Source organism: Hydractinia symbiolongicarpus, chromosome 12 (assembly GCF_029227915.1).
Source record: "Hydractinia symbiolongicarpus strain clone_291-10 chromosome 12, HSymV2.1, whole genome shotgun sequence".
In the NCBI taxonomy this organism is placed as follows: Eukaryota; Metazoa; Cnidaria; class Hydrozoa; order Anthoathecata; family Hydractiniidae; genus Hydractinia; species Hydractinia symbiolongicarpus.
In genome coordinates, this window is record NC_079886.1 from 16,710,544 (window position 1) to 16,734,426 (window position 23,883).

General features: G+C 33.7%; 1 protein-coding gene across 3 annotated transcripts; it reads left to right on the forward strand.

Annotated features, from left to right (window-relative positions):
* The first annotated feature begins 1,708 nt into the window (after window positions 1–1,708).
* LOC130621461 (uncharacterized) lies at window positions 1,709–19,153 on the forward strand. Of its 3 annotated transcripts, none has more exons than XM_057436747.1 (19): window positions 1,709–2,563; window positions 4,536–7,121; window positions 7,342–7,855; window positions 8,175–8,374; window positions 8,848–8,999; window positions 9,600–9,744; window positions 11,124–11,264; window positions 12,124–12,249; window positions 12,462–12,602; window positions 13,270–13,398; window positions 13,794–13,919; window positions 14,072–14,371; window positions 15,278–15,420; window positions 15,923–16,017; window positions 16,692–16,912; window positions 17,282–17,541; window positions 17,854–18,070; window positions 18,374–18,552; window positions 18,962–19,153. In XM_057436747.1, the coding sequence occupies exons 1-19, from the start codon at window positions 2,509–2,511 to the stop codon at window positions 19,052–19,054; spliced, it is 5,823 nt and encodes a 1,940-aa protein (XP_057292730.1). In that variant the 5' UTR covers window positions 1,709–2,508; the 3' UTR covers window positions 19,055–19,153. The 3 variants fall into 3 exon arrangements, with proteins under 3 accessions (XP_057292730.1, XP_057292729.1, XP_057292731.1); XM_057436746.1 differs by lacking the exon at window positions 1,709–2,563 and adding an exon at window positions 2,684–3,304; XM_057436748.1 differs by lacking the exon at window positions 1,709–2,563 and adding an exon at window positions 3,278–3,331.
* Window positions 19,154–23,883: the final 4,730 nt, after the last annotated feature.

Below are 23,883 nucleotides of genomic sequence, written 5' to 3' on the forward strand. Positions count from 1 at the left end.
AATATACATTTTTGTAACGTTAGAATTGAAAATAATATCAGAAATGCTGATGGAAGACGGCAAGAACTTGTTTAGTATTGTTTACTGTAAGGGATGACTGATATAGCTAAAAATTGTACTACACGTTGATATAACGTCGGAGATGGAGAAAGAAAACTATTTGACATTGTTGTTTTTTGGAGAACAAAAAGCATTTAAACCTATTTTGTCATCTACACGTTCCAAAGAGAGCCATGAGTTGCATATATGTTGATTTCGATGATTTAAAAGAATAAGGTAAAATGTAATCGTTGTTTTTACAGCGTACACCTATTGACTTATGACTATATGATTGATTATTGCTTCATTGCGCAATGTTATCCCCAGTACTCCTTTTTTACCTTATCAGTAAAATAAGTTGGTAAAAAGGACGGTAGAAAAGGGTGGTAAAAAAGGCGGTAAAAAATTTTAGTCGGTAAAAACATTAGTAACCAGCAGGGAATTTGGAAAGCTGAGCGCAAAAACGAAGCTCCTTTGAGAAGCAAAGCCTTAGGGACGAAGTTGCACAGTTAAATGTTTGGAAATACTTGTTTAGTTAAGAAATAAAGACCTTTAAGGGAAGGAAGTTGAAAATCTGGAACAATAAAAACAAATACTTTGCACAAGGATAATGAAAAAGAAATTTACTTAAGAGAACGAGTCGCGGATGAGGTTAAATTCTGTTTTGTTGGTAGCAAGGACGGAATAAAGTAGTTTTGGAATAACATTATACCGTATTCGAAATAAAATTTTATTAGCAGGTTAAATCCCGTTTCTTGATTCGTCATGTTATCATCCTCTTCCTTGCATCAGCTTGCTTAGTTTCTTCTCAGAGTTTATTTATCTCATTCTTACTTCCCCACCTAATTTTATTCTTGTTTTTGTTTCATGTGTTTTTGTGTTCTTGTTAACGTTGAAGTCAGTCACTGTTATAAGCAGCTGAATAGCAAAACCACGCCATCAATCTTTGTGGAAAGATGTTATATTTTATGTAAGCACCAGTCGATAACTGATTGATGGAATTAGTTTCCGTTCCGAACAATTTATTGGAATGATAGTGCTATGGATCGGCTAAAAGTAAACGCAGGTGCATAGGGTTGCATCGTGTCAATCAAAAATTAAGCTTATTTCCTAACGGCGAGAGTTTATCACACGGTGACTGGGATAAGAATTTTGTGATCCATAAATATAGTTTTCTTTTCACAACATTTTTTATATCTCATTTTACACACTAATTTAAATTTAAACTTTAAATTTTTAACCCAATATTCTTTGGACCAAAAAGCTTTTGTTCAGTTACTTCTTATTTTAATTTACAAACATAGGTTATTTCTTAAATAGCTTTAGAAATATCTACTAACATAAGACAATAGAGAGATTGTGTTTTAAGACTCAAAGGTGGCAATCAGAGTTTATATCTTGACACTCCAAAGCAACACGCTTCTTCTGCACTATGTTGTTAGGTGAAGAGATATAAAGATTTTTATCTCTTTTTATATATATTTTTTTATTTCTTGTATTATCTTGTATTTTCTATTATCTTTTAGCTTTTATCTCATAGATAACAATTTCATTTCTAATTTTGTTTCTTGTTTTAGTTATCCCAAAGGGTAAACTCGTCCCCAGGCTCTCCTGGTATGTTTTCAGGGTTAGTCAGAACTTATCACTGGAAATGAAGTTTTTTAAAAGAACGACGTTCTGTTTTTTATTTCTGTTTTAGATAAGCAGTGTTTAAATACCTTTAACAAATACTTTACAATTATGCGTTTTAATTCACACTCCACAAAAGAAAAACGTATCCTCTCTCGTCTTCAGGCTTCACAATTTCTTTATCAGGACAAAATCTAAAATTTCCTAAACTTTGAGTTCCGTTCAATATAATAATGAAGAAAATTTAAAAGCTCCAAGAGAAAGGTGTTTTGCTAAAGTTCTCAGGGAGTGCTAAAGGCTAGAAAGTGGAAAAGCTTTTGAGGCCTTTATAGCGAAAACTTTACCATTATAACAATTAATTACTAGTGGAAGTCTCAATCGCTTCTTTTTAGTTCTTAACTCTAGCCGAAAGAAAAAGCACTGCTGCAACATGTGACATCAAGGTCATTCCCAGGGCTTTTTACTTTTGTCACACTGGAAGAAAAAAACTTCAGGAATGATTACAATAAGCGGTGTAAGGTGAGAAAAAGAAAAGCGTGAAAAGATAAAATAAAAAAGCCAGACATTTGATTAGACAATTAATGTCGGTCTTTTAAATAGAATATGGAAAAGTGCTGTAATGAAAAAAGCATTGAGGTGAATGTAAAAAAACCCTTTATTTTATGCCATTGAGTTCTTTATGAGAAATATATTTTATCTGGAAAACAGTTCCGTCAAAATAAAATTTATACTTTTATGATTGGCACCTTAGATTAAAATACTAGGCCACCAAAGAAACAGGTTACAGAACAAGAAGAACAACAGAGAGAATCGCATGATGAAGTGTTTTTAGACGAAAATATGGCAAGGTGTGGGTTCACCACTATCATTATCAACTTCTTCTTTCTTCATCTAGGTAAGATGTTTTGTTACTTCCTTTGTTCTGTGATCGTTCATTGCAGTACCGATAAAGGGGACATTTATGCTCGTGTGAAACTTTAAAGTTAGTCGGTAACCAGAGCCAACACAGAACAGACATCAGCTAGACATTAGCCTCGTAGATTTTTTTAAATGTAAACGTGTTATAAATTGCGACTAGAAAATCGCTGTCTACCAGGCTAAAACACGTATAAAGTCAATTTTGCTTCATGTCGGAGTACTGGCTATTTGACGTTTTTATTCAACCATATTTTAAAATAGTTAAAAAAACTGCTGTAGTCTTGGATGGTAAGCTCCCAAGTTTCTTATCATCCAATGCAATTTTAACCCAAAAATGTTTCTTTAGCTTTTAAAGCAGAATCAACTTCAAGAGTCCTGTATGGGATTTATGTTGGTCATTTTCTTAAGTCTTATTGTTGCATTAGCCAGAAAAAAGTGGAAGGGGCATATAAACTTCGCTTGTCGTAGGGCCTGTCTAGGTTCTCAAAAAACTTTTAATTTAAACAATGTGTATCTGGTACAGCAAATCCGTTACTGATCGTTGCGCCTTGCGCCTTGCCCCTCGCCCCTCGCCACAAATCCTTTTTGCTTCACCGGCCCTGCTCCTCTATGACCTCTGGAAACTTCACACAGGTTTTTATTCCGAGAAAACGAATGGGGAAAAACCCCGTACTCGGATGTTTACAACTGCTCGACTACTCAAAATCAACAGCGGATGGTATGATTTTTATTTTTCATTTTTAAGGTGCCTATTAATAATGAAAAGTCCTCAACCCCCCTGTATGTGATTTGTTGGCAGGGACTAAAAGTTTTTTAGCGATTTTCCACCTAAAGAATTGTTATCCTTGCAATTTTATTAAAACAAGATTCCTGCAAAAGGGTTTGGAAAGAAAGGTTAATGTTGCACTTGTTTAGGTTCTGTTCTGTTACAAACTAAAACTGCATCTTGGTAATTCCTTTCAAGCTGTCCTTGGGGTAGGGAAATTACATCACAGTTTCTCATCATCCACAGCTTGCATGTGTTTGAGCACCTGCATAAAAAGTTCAATATTTTCGATATTTTAATTTTTTGTCTATAACTTTCCGTTAACATTATGGGGCAACTTTTTTGGAAGTAGGTGTTAAACACACAAAAGTAAGACCAAGAGAAATAACATCAGTTTCTTGTCCTAGACACAATTAAAAAATAAATGTGGGAAATTTCATTATATATAAATTATTTTTGTAACTAAAATTTGTGCAATTAGGTATAGGGCTCAGTTAGCTTGAATCAACGTAACAAAACACGATGTTTCAGCAGCTGTCAAATGACTAAGTACACAAGTACAAAAATATCCAAGTGCTCAATTTGTCCTGGGGCCTTTATTCATTATTTTACTACAGCAAACAAGGTCAAGCATGTTTTACAGTCAAACCATTTTGAAAACTAGGTTGAATCATGTATTTTATTGAGTTCATTGATAAGAACATTATACCTTGGATAGAAACAGAAGTATGTGTTGGTGAAACAAATGATAAAAGTGACTTTAAATTGAATACAGTTAAATAAATTTTGCTTCATAAAGGTTGTAGAACTGCAGAAATCTTTTTGATGGTGTCAACAATAACCCTTCATCTACCAAAAAACTTTATTTATCTATTGCTTCTATTGATTGATTCAACTTTTTGTAAGGCTTCCCTACAAAAAACAAATGTTCAAAGTTCAATTTACCTAACTGCTATAAAAACATCAAGAATCTACATTATTAATTTCCTATTTGAAATGCAAAAAGCATCTGACAAAATGAGTTAATTTAATTGGTATAAAATTTTCATTGTGATCCATGTTTTTTCAGGGTTAGTTTGGTTATGGAAAAAAAAGATTATAGTACTGGGTATTTTTTTGCAAAACAGCATTATCATCAAAAATGTTCCTTATTGAGGTACAAAATTATTTTTTTATATTTCAGGTCACATGTATCCAGAGAATGGATTGCATCTTCATATCCCAAAAAGTAATTTACATGTTCCAAAACAGAAATGGATACTTCTGCAACAATGGGAGAAAACTGCTGAAGATAAGGGATTTTTCTTACAGGGTTTCAAAAATTTTGTTGAGTCAAAACTTGTTGTATCAAAATCTGGACTATATTATATTGCACTGCATTTGCATTTTGATAAACTAACATCTGGAGATCATATAATAAATATCACATCAGAAGCAAGCAGTCATGTATCTAAAACTTCCAACAGAAACAGTATACAAGGGATTCATTTTAATGACGTCATTAAATTTAACAAAGATGATAGAATTTCAGTATATGTCTTTTCTTCAAGTTCCCTGAGATTAACACAAAAGTCCAGATTTATATTGCAATTTGTAAGTCATTATGAACAGTCTATTGGTTTTGTGGCACAGCCAAGTACACGCAGGACATTGAAACACAACAGGAAACGTCAATTAACTGAATGGAAACTTAATTTTGGAATTGTTAATGGGTTTTCCTCTTCAACTGGAACTTATATCATTTTAATGGATGGTTATTATCTTGTAACTTTTAAGTTTGTGTTATTAGATATCTCAGGGCGCGTTATTGTCATCATTTCCGCTGATGAAAGAGAACTGTTTCGAAAAGAAGAACAGTATAAAGGTTATAACAAATGGAAAACCATCACACACACTGGTGTGCATAAATTTTCTTCCAAATCAAAAATCACTTTGAGTTTAGTAACAAACTGGGAAAATGGGTTTATCTCAGATAAATCATCATATTCAATTTTATTTTTGTCAACATCTGATCCAAATTCTAACACAACTATGATCCATGAGCTGAAAGATAAAATTAAATATCTTGGTGGGAAGGCATCAAAAATAACAGATTGGGATGGAACAAAAAATAATTTTTATCAAGATGGATACCACTTAAAGAAGACTGGATACTACTTTGTGATCTTATCAGTCGTGATTACACACAGACCATTCGATAAAATCCGTGTGTATTTCAGTATTGATGATGATAATAAATTTGAGGAATCGGTTGTTTCTGGAAACTCTTTTTCTCAACTTTCCATCAGTGGAGTTTTTTTCCTGAAAGAAAAAGAAAGCATCTATTGCTATATTGAACCAGATCATGATATTGTGCTTTTGCCAAGCAGTACTTTGATTGTTTATGAATTAAAGTTTTACACGTCATCACTTTTTTCTATAAGTTACATTCCATCACTTCAGCAAATTTCCAATTCATCAATAATACCACAAACGCAGAGTGAATTTTTTTCTATTGGAAAAAAAACAGGGATAGACTTCAATGTGAATCAGTTAATTGGCAGTAAACATCAGTTGCAAATTGTAACAGCAGGAGTGTATTATGTTGTTTTAAATGTATTTATTGAAGAATCAATTCAGGACACTAACCAAATTAATTTAATGTATAAGAATATGACTGGGAGCTGGAGGATTATCTCTTCATGTCATTCGAAACGTTATGCAAATTGCTTTTTGTCATTTTTTGTAAAGCTCAAAAAGGATGACCAACTGAGCATAACTAAGCAGGGTGATAGCAATGTAATTCTGTCCAAGTCTTCTTCCTTTGAAATTTGCTATATCAAACCTGTGAAAGATATTTTGGGCTTTTCCCAAAGCCTAAAAACTGATATCGTACCATCAACAAATAAAAAGAAATTAACTGCAGTTAGTGATTTTCCAGACAATCTAGGACCGTTTTTTCACAAAGATTTAGTTACACAAAATGAAATTATAAAAATAGAAAAAGAAGGCATCTATTTAGTTTCATGTAATGTTATTGTTAATATAGAAAACGTTAGGAAAAATACTTTGATCACTCTAAGTATAAAGAAGGTTAAAAGCTCTAAAAAGGGAATTTTTCAATACACCGCAAATGTTGAAGGCAAATCGACTTTAAATTTACCATTCTTTGCTGCTGAGTCTCTTGATGTAAATGACGACTTACAAATATCGGTTACTTTAAAAGACAAGGCAGCTCGCTGGAGCATTGACAGAAAATCAGTAATATCAGCAGTTTTGTTTACTGAAAATAAAAATCATTTCTTGCTAGTGGATTATTCATCCTTTGGCACCTTACCTCATGGTGAAATTTGGAATTCAAAACCAACATTTTTGCAAGATGACAATGATTTTTTTGGGTATTATTATGACATAAAAGCAGAAAAAACATTCACAGCTTTAATTAGTGTATCAGTCCATGGTCAAATACATGGGTACACATTAAATCCTTTTGTTGAATTAAGTTTGTTACTTAAATACAAGCAAGTGTGGCCACATTTGGTGTCAACAACTCAGGATATATCATCTCAAGGTTCAGTATTTTTGCGAGTTACAGGTGTTGTTGTACTTCATCCTACTGACATTATTAAAGTTTTTGTGAATGTATCCAAAGGTCTTGAATTTAAACCTTTGCGTGGCACAACAATTTCATTACTTGTTTTGGAAGATGGGGTGGATCATATACTAAACTGGAACTACTTTCTAAGTAAAAATGTATTTTCTTCAGAAATGAAAACACCTACAAACACAGGTATATACCTATTTTTAAAGTTATAATGCTTTTAATAAGGATCATTCCGTTAGGTAATCCTCAATTGATTTCAAATTTATGCATTAACAAGAGCCTAGATCTTTCTTAAAAAAATAATATATTTTTTTTAGCAACAATATCTCTTAAAATAACAGCGTGATGAAGCTATAGCATCTACAACTGCAACAATAATCACTTTTAATTATTTTGTATGTTATAGGTCCTACAGAAGAGCCAGGATTGTATATGATCTATTTTACAGTATCGAATATAGAAGAAAGTTTTAGGAGAAAAAGGAGTTTTTTAAGTCAAAACGAAACATTGGAAAAAAAATTGAGCAATAAAGTTAATCAAATTTGGAAATCTGACAATTTAAATAAGCTTACTATTTACCTGTACCCATTTAATAAAACTCTTTTTAACTTAACATGTTTATATTGTGAGTTTGGTTTTGCGATGATATCTGCTCTACCAAAGAATTCAAAGCTTGTGATTGACAACAATGATTATGCCATATCAAGTAGTTTTAAATTGTTAGGCCAAGAAAAAGAAGATACTTTACAGATTAATCGGGAGCAAGATATATCCATTTGTGATTCACACCAAAAAGTGGATGTTATACGTAACTGGTATTTGAAGGGAAAATTGAAAGAAAATGTGTTTTATCAAGCTGAAAAATATGAAATAATTTATTTGACAATTAGTGTCTTCACTGAGCAATCTCATGAAAACGGGTATGTCCTGTTTTTTTTAAACACGTTTTTGCATCTAGCAAAGATATCCTACATTCTACTACAGAACTTTGAGAAGTTTTCCTTATTATTTTATCTTTTGAAAATTCTTTAGTGAGAATATGAATTTGTGAAAATTAGAAACTATCCAAAGATTTTAGGTCACATTTCAAAAAAGCTTATCATACACGACTGAACAAATACCGTAAATCTAAATTGAATAAATGTCAGTGCAGGTAAATACACCTTGGGTAGAGGTGCAAAGAAGGTGGTAATAAATTCATCAAATTGTTGTTTTACCATTGAACTGATTAAATTATAGGAGTGTTGTGTTGGCAGTAGATGGTCAGCCATATGGAGGTATGGAGCTCACTAAAACACAATATTCAATTTATGGTTATCATTATGAGTTAAATGCAAGAATGTTTTTAAGAAAAGATCAAACACTTCAAGTAATGTTTATGTGTGCTAACTTGACATATGAGGTGGAAAAGAACAGCAAAATCACTATCTTCAAAAAAGGTAATATTGAAACATTGAATTTTAATGTCAAAAATAATGTAGCGAGTAAATTCTATTTGAGCTTGAGTTTTTAGCAGGAAATTTGAGCAAAACTCAAGGTTTAACTCAAGGCGTTTTGTTTTTAATTAAGTTAAGCTGGAGAATGTAATAACTTTTTTCGACTTTTTTGTCTGTTTAAGTTAGATTTAAGTTTTTGATCCATTTCCTAATTTTACTTCTCTTGGCTTTAACACTTGGAAATCCTAGGTGCTGGATAAAAAGGTTTATTCTTTTTAGTAAGCTTTCAAAAGTATTTCAAGCTATTATAAGCTAGATTTGGTTTTTACATCTAGGACTGGGTGATTTTAGATGTTTTAGATGATTCCAAGTGCTCTTCAATGCCCCTGGGTAATTTTAGATCTCTAGGTGATCCTGCATTGTTTTGTCTAGTTATTTAGAAAACATTGAAGTTAACAGAGATGTTTATTATTTAGACATGCTGCATCAAAAGGTGGATCAGAAATTTGTAACGTTTGAAGTTCAACCTCAACCAAAATTGATCACAACATCGTATGAGTTTAACTACACCTGCTCCACTGGTGAAGATGATGCAGATGTGATGTATACATGGAACAAAATTGATTTTGTAAGTAGAACATCATTTTCTCAGCCGCCAACACTTGTTACAATTGTTGAATGAACATTTAATCTTTTGAATTTAACCGCAAATATGTCATTTTGAAGCTTGTTTCTTCCGTAAAAAAATATTGGTAGTTTTTTGTTCTGACACTTTACTTCTTTTGCAATTTTGGCAGTTTTTATTTCAATCTATTTTTATTCTAGTAACGAATCACATCATAGGCGATGCAGTTATTTTTAAATAATAACATTAACAGCTTGTAATGATATGCGTTTTTCACACTTTAAATGGTCAGTTATAAGTATCCATAGCACAAATATCTCGATTTATAAAGGTGCAGTAAATGTTCGTTTTGGCAATTCCATAGACCTTGAAATATGATAAATGAGTTTTTTTGTGTCTTGCGACTTTGGTTACACAATGACTCTAAATATATCATTGATTGGTAGCACGTTGCCTGAAAATTCGATTAACAGTCTTCCTCACAAAAATAATATAAACTTTCTCACAAAAAATAATAAGGAATTTCCAACATAAAAAATAGTTGATTCTTTTGTTAGTACTTGTTTTTGAAAATTAACATGTTTGTTATTATTTTCTTCATAGTTTACTGGTGCACTTCATGAGAACATATCAGTTGCAAAACATATATCTTTACATGGACTGCCTGAGGAATCTGGCCATTACTATTGCACTGTGTATTATGATGGACTGGAATCACAATCTGATACGGCAACACTGCATATACAAGGTACAATTGCATGCAACTAAAAGTATTTTTATTGCCTTGATTGACTCGATTACCTTGATAATTAAGTACCGTGAGAAAAATAGTGTGCATCATAGCTTTCTTTTTTATTCTTTGATAATGAATCTATTGTTGATTCTCATGGCTGTTTTCCACTTTACCAAAAATTTTGACATTACATGAATAATTTCGTTTAGTGCATGCACATTGCCCCCCTGGAAAAAAGTTAAAATCTTTTAGTTTAGAAATAAATACATATTATTCTTATTTATTCGTAAACCAATAAGCTATCAATAATGTAGTTACTTGTGTAAACCTAAGGACACATTTAAATGAAAATGCAGGATGCGTGGGATACGTGGATTCCTTGTGTGTACCTTGCTGGCAGCATTTTGTGTGTGTTTGTTCAGTTTAATAGCTATGTTTGTTTTGAGTTATGCTAAGTACAAAGTCATGTCTTAATGATCAGGACAAAGGTTTTGTATAAAAAATATGCGTTTTGTGAATATTATCCTGGAAGTGGAAAACAACTTTTATAAGCATGAAACATTTCAAATGTATTTAAAACACTCTAACATAAAGAAAGTAAATAAACTTTAACAAAAGCAACATGTCGGCAGGTTTATTGCAGACACAAAAACAAATGCTGCCAGCGATTACTTCACCAGAGGCTAAGTTTAATAAGAGTTGTTATTTAATACCATTATATTTTTTTAGCATCAGGAGATTTATGATTTGTTTTTTGTCAATATTTGGTATGACAAGAATATATGAAATCTCCTCTTATATTGGTATTTGTAGAAGGCATATTTGGTACAGTCAAGTCCTTTTACTCTTCCCTTTTTTATTTGAAATAACTTTAGCTAGAAATTTATGTAAAATGTTTAGGAAAGGAAAACATATTTTGTCCAAACCCTTTTCTTCAAACTACTTTTGTTGAACTGTAGATCTATCTTAATTAGAATAAGTAGCATGTTTGATATTTTCATGGGCTCCACCAATAAACGTGACATTAAAAACGAAATCTAGAACTACTTCTTGGGCTTTCTCCAAAATGTTTGGCAATGAGACAACCCAGTGGTTATAACGCCATGTGGGTTTGCTAATTGGTAAGAAAATTCCATTTAACAGATTTACAATACATCAGAACAAATAACCAAATGTAAATCTGGTCAAGAAATGTCAGGACTTTCTCTACTGATGTTTTAAATGTTTCTGCTGCATCGCCCATTTTTTGCTTCCTTTTAGGTTATATATTGACATAAAATAGAGTAAGAAGGCGAGGGACAGAGATTGTGATTTGTCAGTAAACAATTTTCATCACATAAACTAATTTAAGGATGTATGCACAAAACTCAACATTTTTATTTTGTTTCTGCTAGATGACGACGAATGTGAAATGATGCTGGATGTTAACAGTACCATCCCAAGCTGTCACGAAAATGCAAATTGCACAAATACTATTGGTTCATATTATTGTGAATGTTGGGATGGTTTCCGTGGTGACGGATACAATTGTATTGGTATGTTCTTAGACTGTTAATAACATCTTCCCTTTAATAAATGGCGCGTGGTCTTGTGGTTATGGAGTTGCTTCGAAATCACAAGGTCCGTGGTTCAGTGCGGGCATGCTTAGCAAGTGCCTTTACCACAGCTATGAGTTAACCCATGCAATGTGAGCGAAATTGGATAGGTATTGCCGGTGCATACTTAATGTATACATTCCGGACACAGGACCCACATTGATAACAGTGTTTCCAACACTGAAGTGGCTATATCCTGTATAAATATTTGGAAAATTAGTAATTGTAATATTAATTATACCAGATTAAGTCTGTCCCCAAGAAAAACGTTGTGCTACAGAGACACGAAATGTGATATTTTAAGGACAGTCGAACCCGTGAATTTATCCACGGAATTTACCGATTTTCTTTTTAATATTAGCCATATTTTTTTTATTTGTCTACAAGAAAAACCTGGTGTTGCGGAAACACAAAATAAGATGTATAAAGAACGGGCGACCCGTGGATTTTTCCACGGGTGACCGACTAGTGTGATAATAATACCCGTATTCTGTCTATGTGTGCTCAAAAATAAATTTGTGCTAAGGCATACGAAATTTGATGGAATGTAAAGGACGGGTGACCCTGGTAACGGCTAGTTACCTTTAAATACCATTAGCGTTTGTGTATACATTTCTTTTTTGTTACTAAATTGTTGTAAAATTGACTGAAACTTATAATGGTTTATTAATTTTAGTTACTAAATTGTCGATGAAAAATAAATGTAGCCTCAATGGTGTCCTTCTCAATTGGCAATTCCCTTTAAAAATCTCCTATAAAAATCTGTTTGCGACATTTGATTAGAAATACATTGTTTCAGACATCAATGAATGCGTGGAAAACAACACGTGTGGAAATAACTCGATTTGTGACAATAACTTGGGAAGTTTTGTATGCACGTGTGAGACGGGTTATCGAGGCTCGAGTGATGGTCGAAACTGTACAGGCGAGACTTTTTTTTTAATTTTTTTGCTCTACAAGGCTAGTTTCAATGCGTTGAATTTCAAAATATTAGCAGTCTCAACTCCAATGTGTTTTTTTAAAACTTAGTTCCGTTGTCTCCCTGAAATTGTTTGTATATAAAAGGTATATTAGTTTCTTAACATCTTTTTAACTTGATACTACTGGGTTTGACATAAACATTGTATGTTCTTACAGATATAAATGAATGCATGGAATATGGTGCTGATCATTGTGAGGATTTAATGAGCAGCAATCACACGATGTGTAAGAACAGTCCTGGATCTTATGAATGTACTTGTACTGTTGGGTATATCAAGAAGTATGGAAAGTGCATAGGTAAGCTTCTAAAGACAATGTGTTTTGTTGCAAAGATATACTTTGAAAAGTCTTTTATTGGTAACTAATCGATATTTTCAGGACGCTTTTTTCTCTTTTTTTCCGTTTCACCTTTTACTAATAAAAACAAGTGAGAGTTGATATAAAAAGTTCAAAAAATGTTATTGATGCCATTATTTTATGTTCATAAAAATATGAAATTTTAGTGAAAAACCAATACCACAACCTGACATCTTTCCGGTCAACCATAGTGTCTATACTCGTGCAGAAGTAACAGTAAACAAAACGATGTCTGAACTCACCAATGCGCAATTGGTGACTTCATTAGAATATTTTGAGCTACATTATTTCCCAGCAGCACATTAGTGGAATATGATCATATGCAGTATTTTGATAGCATTTTTTGTTCTATTCAATGAAACAAATAAATAAAGGAGGTTCCGATGTATTGGTCATTGTCAGACCACTTCTATTGCTTTCTGTATCGAAGTTATACACAGCCTGACTATCTTGGGGACTGCTTTACTTGTTACTAATTGAGTAATTAAGGCATATTTATTCAGCAACGGCAATTTTATATTGCTAACTAAAATAACGATAATAAATAAAATAATACAAACGCTACCTGAAATTAAATTGAATTATTCTTTTTGGGTTTTTGAATTAGATGACAACGAGTGTGAAAGTGACCCACAAGATTATCCATGCCATAGCCACGCTGGATGCTACAATACCGAAGGTTCGTTCACATGTGAATGCGACCGAGGCTGGAACGGGAATGGCACATACTGTGAAGGTAACAAACTCATTTTAAATGTATCCTCTAACTTAAAGAGAAAATCCATTGTATGAACGCCACTTATACTGATGTGATGATGTTTAAATCATGCCATGGACACAATATTTGTAGACGTCTCGGAAGTAGCCCAGGGTGTCCACTTTGTCAGGATTTGTCTGGAATTCGAAAGATAATGAAATTCGAAAGATATAGGCAAAATGTCAGAAATGTCGGGAAAATCAAGTTCAACTTTTAAGTGGACGCCCTGCAACTAGGCTCGAAAGATACTTTTTCCAAAATCTTGTAGATGTTAAGATAAGAATTTATCGAAACTTCCCCACGTGTTGATATATGACTCCGTGGCATGATATACGTAAGTGTTTAGTTTTTATAAATGAAATGTATGAATTTAGACATAGACGAGTGCGAAGAAGGTCTATTCAGCTGTGCCGAGAATGCATCGTGCGTCAACTTGCCAGGATCATATCGATGTATCTGTGATCGTGGGTATAAGGGAGATGGTGCTGAAAAATGCACGTGTAAGTACAGATTGATTTTGTGTTTTTTTGACCATTTAAAAGAAAAGGTCTGATAAAATATCTCAGACGCAACGCTGGGTCGCCCTCTTGTAAGCGCCATACCTTGTGGTTTAATATTAAGGGGAGAAATATGTACTAAATTTTGTCTTTAGCACTTGGTTGTTTTCCGCCGCCATTTTGTACCGGTCAATACGTAGCGTCGTGGTGGTCTAGAACACCGTATCTTGAACGCGGAGTAGTTGCTGACACAGCAGAAGGTCTTTTTCGGGACATCCTAATGTTAATGATAATTGATATATGCAACAACTGTTCTGAAATAAGATTTGCGCCTCCATTGAATAGCTCAATGCAGCTTGAAGTACGCGTTGAAGAGAATAACACAGACTTTGCTTGCCCCCTGTACGGATCGAAAGAACAAGAAAAGTTCCGAGGCTTTCCATTCATACCGATAGGTGAGAGTCTAAATAATTTAATTGATGGTAGGGAGGGTAATGGTAATGTAACATGACTCTAACTTGGTGCGCCTGTCAAATTTCTACTCTCATTTATTTTTGTGCATGTACATGCTTGATAAACGGAAGTGGGCCTAATTTATGTGATGAATAATGACTGGCGAGTATTAAATACTAAATCATTTCTTCTTGGTGGTTGCTACGACAGGCTTCTGCTGCGTACTGCAGCCATGGCTGCATGTTACAAAGTGCAAGTTGGTCCTGCATATATAACTACTATGAGAAAAACTCCTTGAAAGTCCCGAAATAGAATATACTTGTTTTATAGAATTCTTATATTTTGTCGGTAAAATGGCGCAACAGCTATGTGATATATATAAGGATCACGTAGCGCCAATGTAACGTAAGTTATAAGTGCGTTTTATCACATTTTCATTTACTTTAAATTTTATTGAATTTTTTACTTTGGAGAAACGCGGATTATAATATTAATTGTAGCTTTTATTGCAACGAATTGTCACATATTTAGAATTTCTGCTCGTTAGAGCTAAGGATCTTGTTGCAGGTCACAGGCTTCAAAATGTTTGTCTCGTTTATTCGGAATATTTATATAAAGGTATCTACCAGCGACAAGTTATTAAGCAAGAATCATTAACGCCCCCGTTACTCAGGTTTCGTTGGTTTACACCTGCGTTTTTTGAGAAGAATTTTGCTTCACCGCGTGGGTTTGGTTTCTCATTATTGTGTATTTTAACATAGATTTTAATGTCTTTATTGAAACCTATGGACTTCAGGTTTGTTTGTCTTTTTAACTTCGAACGACCTCAACATCTTCTTCCCTGCTTTAAATAACCATTACCTGTGCAGTGTTCAGTGGATTGATCATAGTCACTCTTTTTTTGTTAGTTGAATCTCCTGGTGTTGCTTTCTTCGTGAAAGAAGAAAGGAGAAAAGACAATCCGCTTCTCGGTTCACTGGCTGGCTCATGGCCCATTCTTGTTGTCACCTTACTGTTAGCTTCGCTATCTGGTGTTATCATATGGTTCCTGGTAAGTAAAAATTTATAAAATTTCTTTTCCTTGAGAAAACGTTGCGAATATGTTAATATTTAAAAGTAAGTGATAGTCACGTGCAAGAAAAAAAAATTTTTTGCTTCGTCATTAAGCACATATCTGAAATTACCACAAATCATCGACCAAACATTGCCTTGTTATTTCCACAACCTCAGCACACCAAAGTGTCTGTTAACATTTACCAGTTTCGTTCTCAGCCCGTATTTGTTGTGTGCGAACTGTAACGATCATCGTGCAAAAATGTCTACATTGATACACTGTGACGTCATAATTTATGCGGCATAAAAAATTATAAAATGCGATTGTCTTAAGGATAATAATTATCAATTAATTAGGGTTTTTGAGTGAAAACCAGCCTTTAAGTACTGGGGATCCCCAGAGAAGAATCACTGGCTGTTTATGAATGAATAAGCTTTCCACCGGAGAGATATGTCAAATACTTCATGCTACTGTTCGACTTGACTAATTTTATTTATAGGACACCGTACATAACCCAAAGGAATTTCCACACTCCTTTCTTGCAGGGTCCTGGGAAGGATTTTGGTGGGCTTTCATCACTATGACGACCGTGGGGTAAGTTCCACTTAATTAAATATTTATTTTGGAAAAACTAAACATGAGTGAATACGAACTTGCCAGGAATAGTATTTCATCCTGCTGCAGGATTTACTGTGCTTTAAAAAATCTATTCTAAAATTTTCGGCTTACACGTGATGAAAGGTTATAGTATTTGTTAGTGAGTTGTTACCTTAATCTAATTGCTTGTAACAGGCGAACAAAGATGGACGAAATACCGATGCAAGATTTTAATTACGACGGGATGAATTTCTGTCGATTTTTTCACGGGCTAACACCTAAATGTTTATAAATTCTTATAAATTTGCTCCTTAAATGTTCTTAAAAATGTCGTTATTCCCGCATGGTACAATTTATTCATCTTATTTTATATATTCAATGGTATCTTCATCGACTAGCTGAATATTTTCTTAGTTGCACATTAACTTTTAGTGGTGAACTAAAAAAATGCGACTGTCTTCTTTCGTCACAATCTTTTGTTCGTTTAATCTCCGAAATTCATCTTAAATTTGTGCCCCTGCGAAAATACCTGCTCAAACTTTTTCTCTTTTTTTTAACGTATCAATTGTAATAGTTGTTTTGGGAATTTTTTTAATGTAAGAATTTATACTAAGTGAGCTTCTGGTAGGGTGAAAACTGGTCATGTTTGGAAACTTTTTTTTAAAACCCAGGTACGGTGACAAAGCCCCTCGTTCATTCTTTGCTCGCGTATTTGGGATTGTTTGGATTTTGGTTGGTCTCGTCATTATCTCGACTTTCACTGCTACCATTACTACCGTATTAACTGCTACAAGTTTGGCGAACGAAGCAAAGTTGTACGGAACCAAAGTTGGTGCGTTGTCGAATAGCGAAGAGTTTCGGCTAGGTGTAAAACGAAATGCTGACGTCAGAGGTTGGTTTTGCAATTATTCGCGTTTCAATTATTAATATACCTTATGGGACCAATTTTAAACGTGCCAAAGGGAGATTTGTTGCTTTTGTTTGGCAAAAGATTATCCAATTCAGTTTTTGAAATTGATTATTTCGAATTTTAGCAAAGACACTGACTTACTCACGACATCGGTGTTTGATAAACTTTTTTTGCCAAACATGATTTTTATGTTGTGCACAATTTTCGCCACCTTAACCTTGGCTGAATTTTCTTCAACACGCTTTTTTCTGATAAAAATTAAACTGTTTTTTTTTTATGCAGTCTCAGCTTTATTAAATATATTTTCGTTTTACATTCTTCATTCAATATGCGATTATGTGTTCCTTCTAGGCTACAGCACCGTGCCAGATATCATAGAGGCTCTCCACCGCGGAGAAATTCAAGGAGCTTTACTTGACACGTATATTGCAGGTGAATTTCAAGACGATCTAGAGGACTACAAACTTCAAGAAATATTAGAACATGTTTTTGTTTATGGTGTTGTTTTGTCACGTGACGCAGAAGAGTTGGAACATCATTTTCGCAGTTACTTAGAACGAAAGCAAAGTCGCATTTATAATACCATATCACAAGTCGTGAAGCCTCTCAAAGTATGTGACAATCTCAAATAACATTTTGACATTCTGTTTACTTCTTTAAAGAGTACACCGTTTCACTTTTCGAATTATCAACCTTCGCATAATTTATTTAAAACACTGTAGACGGGTTTCCACTTAAAAGGTCAAATCGATGGAATTAATCAGCTTCGATCTATAAAAAGTAAGAAGCAATCCTACTTCATCATCGATCGTCGTCGATTGTTTTGAATTTTGCACAAGTGGAAGCCCGCCTTAACAGTTATATCAACTGAAGAACCAAGATAGAAGAGAGAATGAGCATTTATCTTTTCTTTTTACCTCTAGGAAAACAAAGCTTCCCTCGCTTCTGGCGGTAGCTCTTCCTCACTGTTCGATGCCGATTCAGAATTTTTCTTGCGAATGCTTGCAGGAGGTGGGGTTGTGTTAAGCTGTTTACTCGTCATTGGCTTTTTATGGGAGTGTTTCTACTGGAGAAGAAAAAAAAGATTGAAAGAAAAATTCAAATTAAAAGAAGTTCATTCCAACGGGCATGCCACAAGCAGTAAGTTATTTGCATCAGTTTTTTACTGTCTCGTTGCACCAAACTCTATTCTGTCTCGTTTATACAAACTGGCTCTGTATCAACTTTATGGGTAGGCGAGTTTTATGGACGTTGAATTTTTTCGAGCGCCCTAAACCATGTCTAAAATTTTTTTAGAGCTCTTCCAATGTCTGTGTTGTATAAACGTTCTGTTCTGTGTAATTTAATTTTTCATTCGCTTTTCAATAAACATTGTAAAACCTAAATTGAGGAAAATTTTGTGTTTTTAACGAGTTTTATATTCCTTAACCACTTCTTTCGTAGAAATCAATCGATGGAATACAAGTGATATTATTGAATATCAAAGAAAAGCGTTCAAATACGAAGTATCAGAGTTAAAAGAACAAATCAGCAAATTTTCGGACGTCTGGGTCGATCGTTTAGACGAAATTGAACGAACGCATGAGGAACAGTTGACGCGGGTGGAAAGATGGCTAGCTAAGGTGGGTTTTACAAGTAATTTTAGACTCAATACTAACCCACTATCCCACTCATGAGGAAAGAATACGGGCCGTTGATCTGCAGTACGGTGCGGTGCGGCTCTGTAGTATGGGGGATAAGGTGCTTAGAAGTATATGCCACACAGGTGTTAGTGTTCTCGCTTCATTTTATTGTAAGATAAAAAAACTCTATGTTCAAAGCAAGTCTATAGAATCCTTTTATATAATTTTTCATATCCGTGGATGTATGTATCTTACAAAATTTCAGACTTGGCGTGATTCTTACGAGAAATTCTTATGAGAAAAGCATTTTTATATAAAAAGTTGTGTATAAGTAATACTACAGGTGTATGGGTGCTGTGGTGGCAACTAAATTTTCTTTTTATTATGGTCCATTTTAAATCAATTTTAGTCGCCGATGAACGCAAGCGCTCAATACGAATCTAAGTCAAGTAACGGACGGATGGCTGCTTTGTTTGGTAACTATGACAACCACGATATGTGACGTCAGGCAAAATAATAATAATAATTGCCTCAGAAGACTTCTTTGTAATTATTTGTATATTCAATTGTTATAGTAATAAATTATTTTGTTTGCTTTAAATTCGTGTGATGTTGTTTAAGATTTAATAAGACATTTTATTTATGCGATTCGGTTTTCTAACCTAGAGACATATTTTCCTAAATTATTTTTTTGGATACTACCCAAACCCCTTTGGATACTGCTATCAAGAGGGGTTTGGGTAACCGTATTCGTAATAATTTTCAAAGTTTAGCGCAGAAATTTTGCGCAAATTTTTTTGTAAAAATTGATATTGGGGAAAATATAATTTCTTTCGTGAAAAAAAATTAATTGTAGAAAAAGATAGGCACAGAATTTTTTTAAAAAAATGCTCATGTATCACACAAGATAAATCGGAATGCTTCGGGGAAAAAATACCACTCCGGCAGATTTTAACCGGTGAAATTTTTTGAAAATGATCATTCGAGGGAGTTGCACAAATAAAGGTGTTTTGAAAAAAAAGAGATAAAAATGATACAAAATGGAAGCTTAAAACGGATTTGCAATGTTTTGACTCCATCTTCATAATGAATAATACTAATGTATTTTTAATAAATTTTAAGGGCTTAAGTTTATTGCAGACTGCATCTGTCCAATAGGTTCTTTTTTTAAAAAAAAATAATTTAAATAATAAAGAGGGCATGGACACGAAGTTGGTGTTTCCAAAAATACCGTACGTTGTTTGTAGTAACAGAGCAAAAATAGAATTCGTCTTTCTTGTGGTGACATGTCGGTTTGAATAGTGGAAAAAATCGTTTTTAAAATTAACATGAAATATTCATCGCATACATCTCGCCGAAAAAAATGAGTAATAAAAAAATGAAAAGAGATGAATTATGAATGAATCGAGCAATTCATTTTTAGTGTAAGAGGGTTTTTTTGTAAAAGAAAAATAGCAAATCTTATTATAAAAAAGAATTAAAAGAGGACAGCGAATTTTCTTTTCTGCATGATGTCGTCTTTCTATGACAAAGCGTATTTTAAATCAATCTTGGCTATCATCAAGTTGCTGGAGATTCTGATTTTATTAATTGCTTTTGCGACAGTTTTATCTTTCGATTTGAACGTGGTTTACGAAAATACAGGTTATTCCAAGTTACGATTTTTTACCTTAGTTTCAGCGGTGGCGTGGGTGACCTGCGTAGTAGTGTACGTGTTAAATATTTCTCGCGTCACAAGAAATTTACCTGTCCCGTGGTATTGGGTTAATTTAATACTTGGGATTATCTTTGGATTGTTTCTTTTGCTTGCGTCAGCATTTATCGGCAGCTCTGTCATCGATATGAAATCAGCGAAAAGAATTTACGTGTTAACAGACGAGCAGAGAGAAATCACAGAATGCGAATACATCAACAAAAAGGGTGCAACTTCTTGTGTAACCTTGGAAGCCGGCACAGTATTTGGATTTTTTGCCGTGATACTGTTCATTGCTGAGATTGTTATTAATGGACAAAAACTGCGACGAGGGGATTACAGTCACGACGCACCTGTTCCCCAGCCTCCTCTTGATAACGTAACCACATCATCGATTGTTGGGCACTAGTTCACGTGGTTTCAACATGTGTGTGGTAATTGAATGGTGTTGAAATCGTAAACGATTTTGCTGGAGATCATAACACGTTTTTAACAAAACAACTTTCTAAGCCTTTGTTGTGCAAATCACTTTTGATATTTTAAGATATAAAACAATCATTTTTAATATTTGGAGATAATTACTTGTAGTGTAGAATCTATCAGAAGTTTTATTATCACTATGATAGCATTGTTGTTTGTATATTGGCTTAACGCGAAATTTCCCTGAAACCACTGTTTTATCCCATTGCCTTTTAAAGATACGTATCAGAAGCCTGTTCATGCAGTGCTTATAAACAGGCTAGCTATAACTTAGGTGGCTCTGCAAGTGCTGTAATACCACTACCGTAATTATTTTGGGCATCTATAAATTATTGTATATATATAGGTAATTTTAGTCAAAGTATGCCATTGATTCCATGTGATTTTTAGTTCGGTCTCTCAATCTACAATTTGTTATTTTCATCATTTAGTATTGTCAATTTCTCCCAAATTATCGCGCCAATATAATAAGGGGAATTAAAAATGCATTCCACTAAAAGTCAACACCAAGCCAAGCTTTGGAGTAACAAATGTTTACAATGAAATAAAGGATGTTTTTTGCATCGCCTTATTGATAATTTTAGTCACGACAAAAGTCGCCATCGTGATACTTAATTTTCTTTAGCGAAAATTACTCATGAATACGAGCGTCTTAAATATTAGTCCGAATATTTTTGGTCGTTGTAGACTTTCAAGTAAATATTAACCTCAACCCCAGGTTTTTTTTTCTCCTTTTGATATGTGGACGACAAGAAAGAAATGATCATTAACATGCTTGGATGTGAGGTTGGAAGGTATGAAAGCTGTAAAGTAGAAGGAAATCATAAACTCTAAGTAAGGAATACACGTGTCGAAATAAATTAAAAAAGTTTGTTGTGGATGCGTTAATAACGCGCCAAAAATATCTATTGTTTTCTAATCTAGACGTAGTCACAAGGTATTGCCATGACAACATTAACATCTCCACGTTTTTCTTTTTATGGAAAAAAACATATTTTTTGGTTGAAGCTAGATGTTTCTTCATTTTGTTGGACGCTTTTTTGATGATTTATAGCTGACCACTATCTTGCTTTTGCTTTTCAAACGAGTTTGCCTTTTCACTTTTTCTTCCGATACTCTCCTTCTTCGGTTATACTGCCTAGAATGTAATTTTCAGGTGTCTTGAAATCATGTTTTTAGAAGAAGAAGAAAATTGTTTGCAAGCATTGTTTGAATAACTCTCTACAATACACATTGAGCAGACTGATATGGATAAAGTGTAATCAATTAATTTATATCTATTCTAAAAAAAATGTTTTATATACACAACCTAAAAATCGATAAAGTGACGATTTTTTTATTGGTGACGAAAATTTTAACCGACGAAATTTTTTCATTGACGTAGTAAGATTATATATGCAGATTCTAAATCGACGCCTGTTTTTTATTCGCCAGTTTTAAAATAAACAAAGAGCCGATGGTGTGGGTGTTTTTTTATTTCTAGGTAACATGCATTTTAATATGTTTCTAATCAGCTTACGGGTATAAATATATTTATTGTATTTGCTTCAATACATGAAGAGTGAAGAAAGGATTAAAAAGGATATCAAGAACAGGACTGCAACGATCGAGAAATCAAGTTTAAAAAACAACTTTCTTTTTGAAATAATTGAAACCTTATATCTTAAAATGATAGTTAAGAAAAACCAATTCCAACTCCTTTTAGATCGTTTATTCCTTAAATCTGTAACTTAAAGGAAACAGTCAATTTTCTTTATGTGGTCCTTCTTTTATTGCCTGTTAAGATGTGCGCGCATATACGGAACTTTGTAAACGTTCGCAACTCACCTTAGGAAGAATAAGAGAATGTTAATTAGACAAATGAGCCAGGTATCCCCAACTTCGTTCCCAGGGTTTCTTATTCTTTTATGTTGGGACGTCCATCATGTGAACACTAGGTGGCGGAGTGACCCCATCATGTTTTTATGTCGTTAGTACAAGCAAAAAAGCCCTGAGAACGAGGTTTAGCTCTCTCTCTGCAGCGGACCGATAGGAACCACAAAGCACATGTTTTTGTTCGGTCGCCGTTGTTTTGTTAGTACGCTGGGATGGGAATATGGCTGCACAAGTCCACGTAAACGCGGTCATTCTTTCTTCTTCTTTCTTGTTTTGTTTGTGAAAATCATATATTTTATTTGCTTTTTCAATGCAGAAAAAAGATGTTGAATCTAACTTAAGTGAGTGGTAAAATATTGGTATATTGTGTTCTAACTATAAACTTTTTATCCAACTAAATATTTCTGCTAGTGATATTAGCTAGCTAGCTATACACTATATATGATAAAAATCCATCGATCTTATTAGATTAGATATGTTCGCTTCTCTTTATCTACGAAGAATGTGTTAGGTTGTCAATATGATTAAGAACATACAGACATAGCTAAGGCAGTTGGGCTAAACTTACAACAAGGATCATGCAGTGTGTGAATGAAATCGTTCAAGCTATTTAGCTAAGGATTGTATTAACTCAAATTTTGTGACCTTATATTGCGTTTGGATCGGAACCCCCCCTCAGGTTCCCCCAAGAATGTTTTCACACTTAGCTAGAGGCTGCCAATATGTTATGTTCGCGTCCTCCGAATGACTCACTTTTGGTAATAAAAACCCGAGTCGGTAAGTTGGAAAAAACTCGGAATTTTTTTTTTACGATCCAAACGCAATATAAGGTCAGGCAATTTGAGTTAACACAATCCTTAAATAGCGTGAACGATTTCATATTTTTCACATTTATATTTTAGGATTTATTTAGCTACGGTCATTGTTTACAGAAAGAAGAAAATTATAGTAATTAATTAGATTACGTGTTTTCTCCTTATAAAAGTGTGATGTTTACCTCCTCCAATCGCAAAATAAGTTGGGATGGAGTATTGGTTTTCTCAAATTATTGTGTTGTAAAAAGTGTATGAGGGATCTTGTGTTACAGTATACCAGTTTGAACCTAGCTTAGCTGTCATAAATGTGTTTTAGTTTTCGTATTTGGAATGCACAGGCAGCACAGCTGAAAGAGCGTATTCCACCATTGGTTCCTTTGTTTACATTTTGAGTGGTAAACTCTTTTAGCTCTGGAACCCTGGTATGATACTAGATGGCTTTAAATCTTTAAATAAATATTCTCCAGA

Coding starts and splice junctions, on each gene's coding strand:
- LOC130621461 (XM_057436746.1), top strand. CDS start 3,196: ATGACCTCTGGAAACTTCACACAGGTTTTTATTCCGAGAAAACGAATG. Junction 13,920..14,071: donor TGGTGCTGAAAAATGCACGT/GTAAGTACAGAT, acceptor TTTTGTCTTTAG/CACTTGGTTGTTTTCCGCCG. Junction 17,542..17,853: donor AAGTCGTGAAGCCTCTCAAA/GTATGTGACAAT, acceptor TTTTACCTCTAG/GAAAACAAAGCTTCCCTCGC.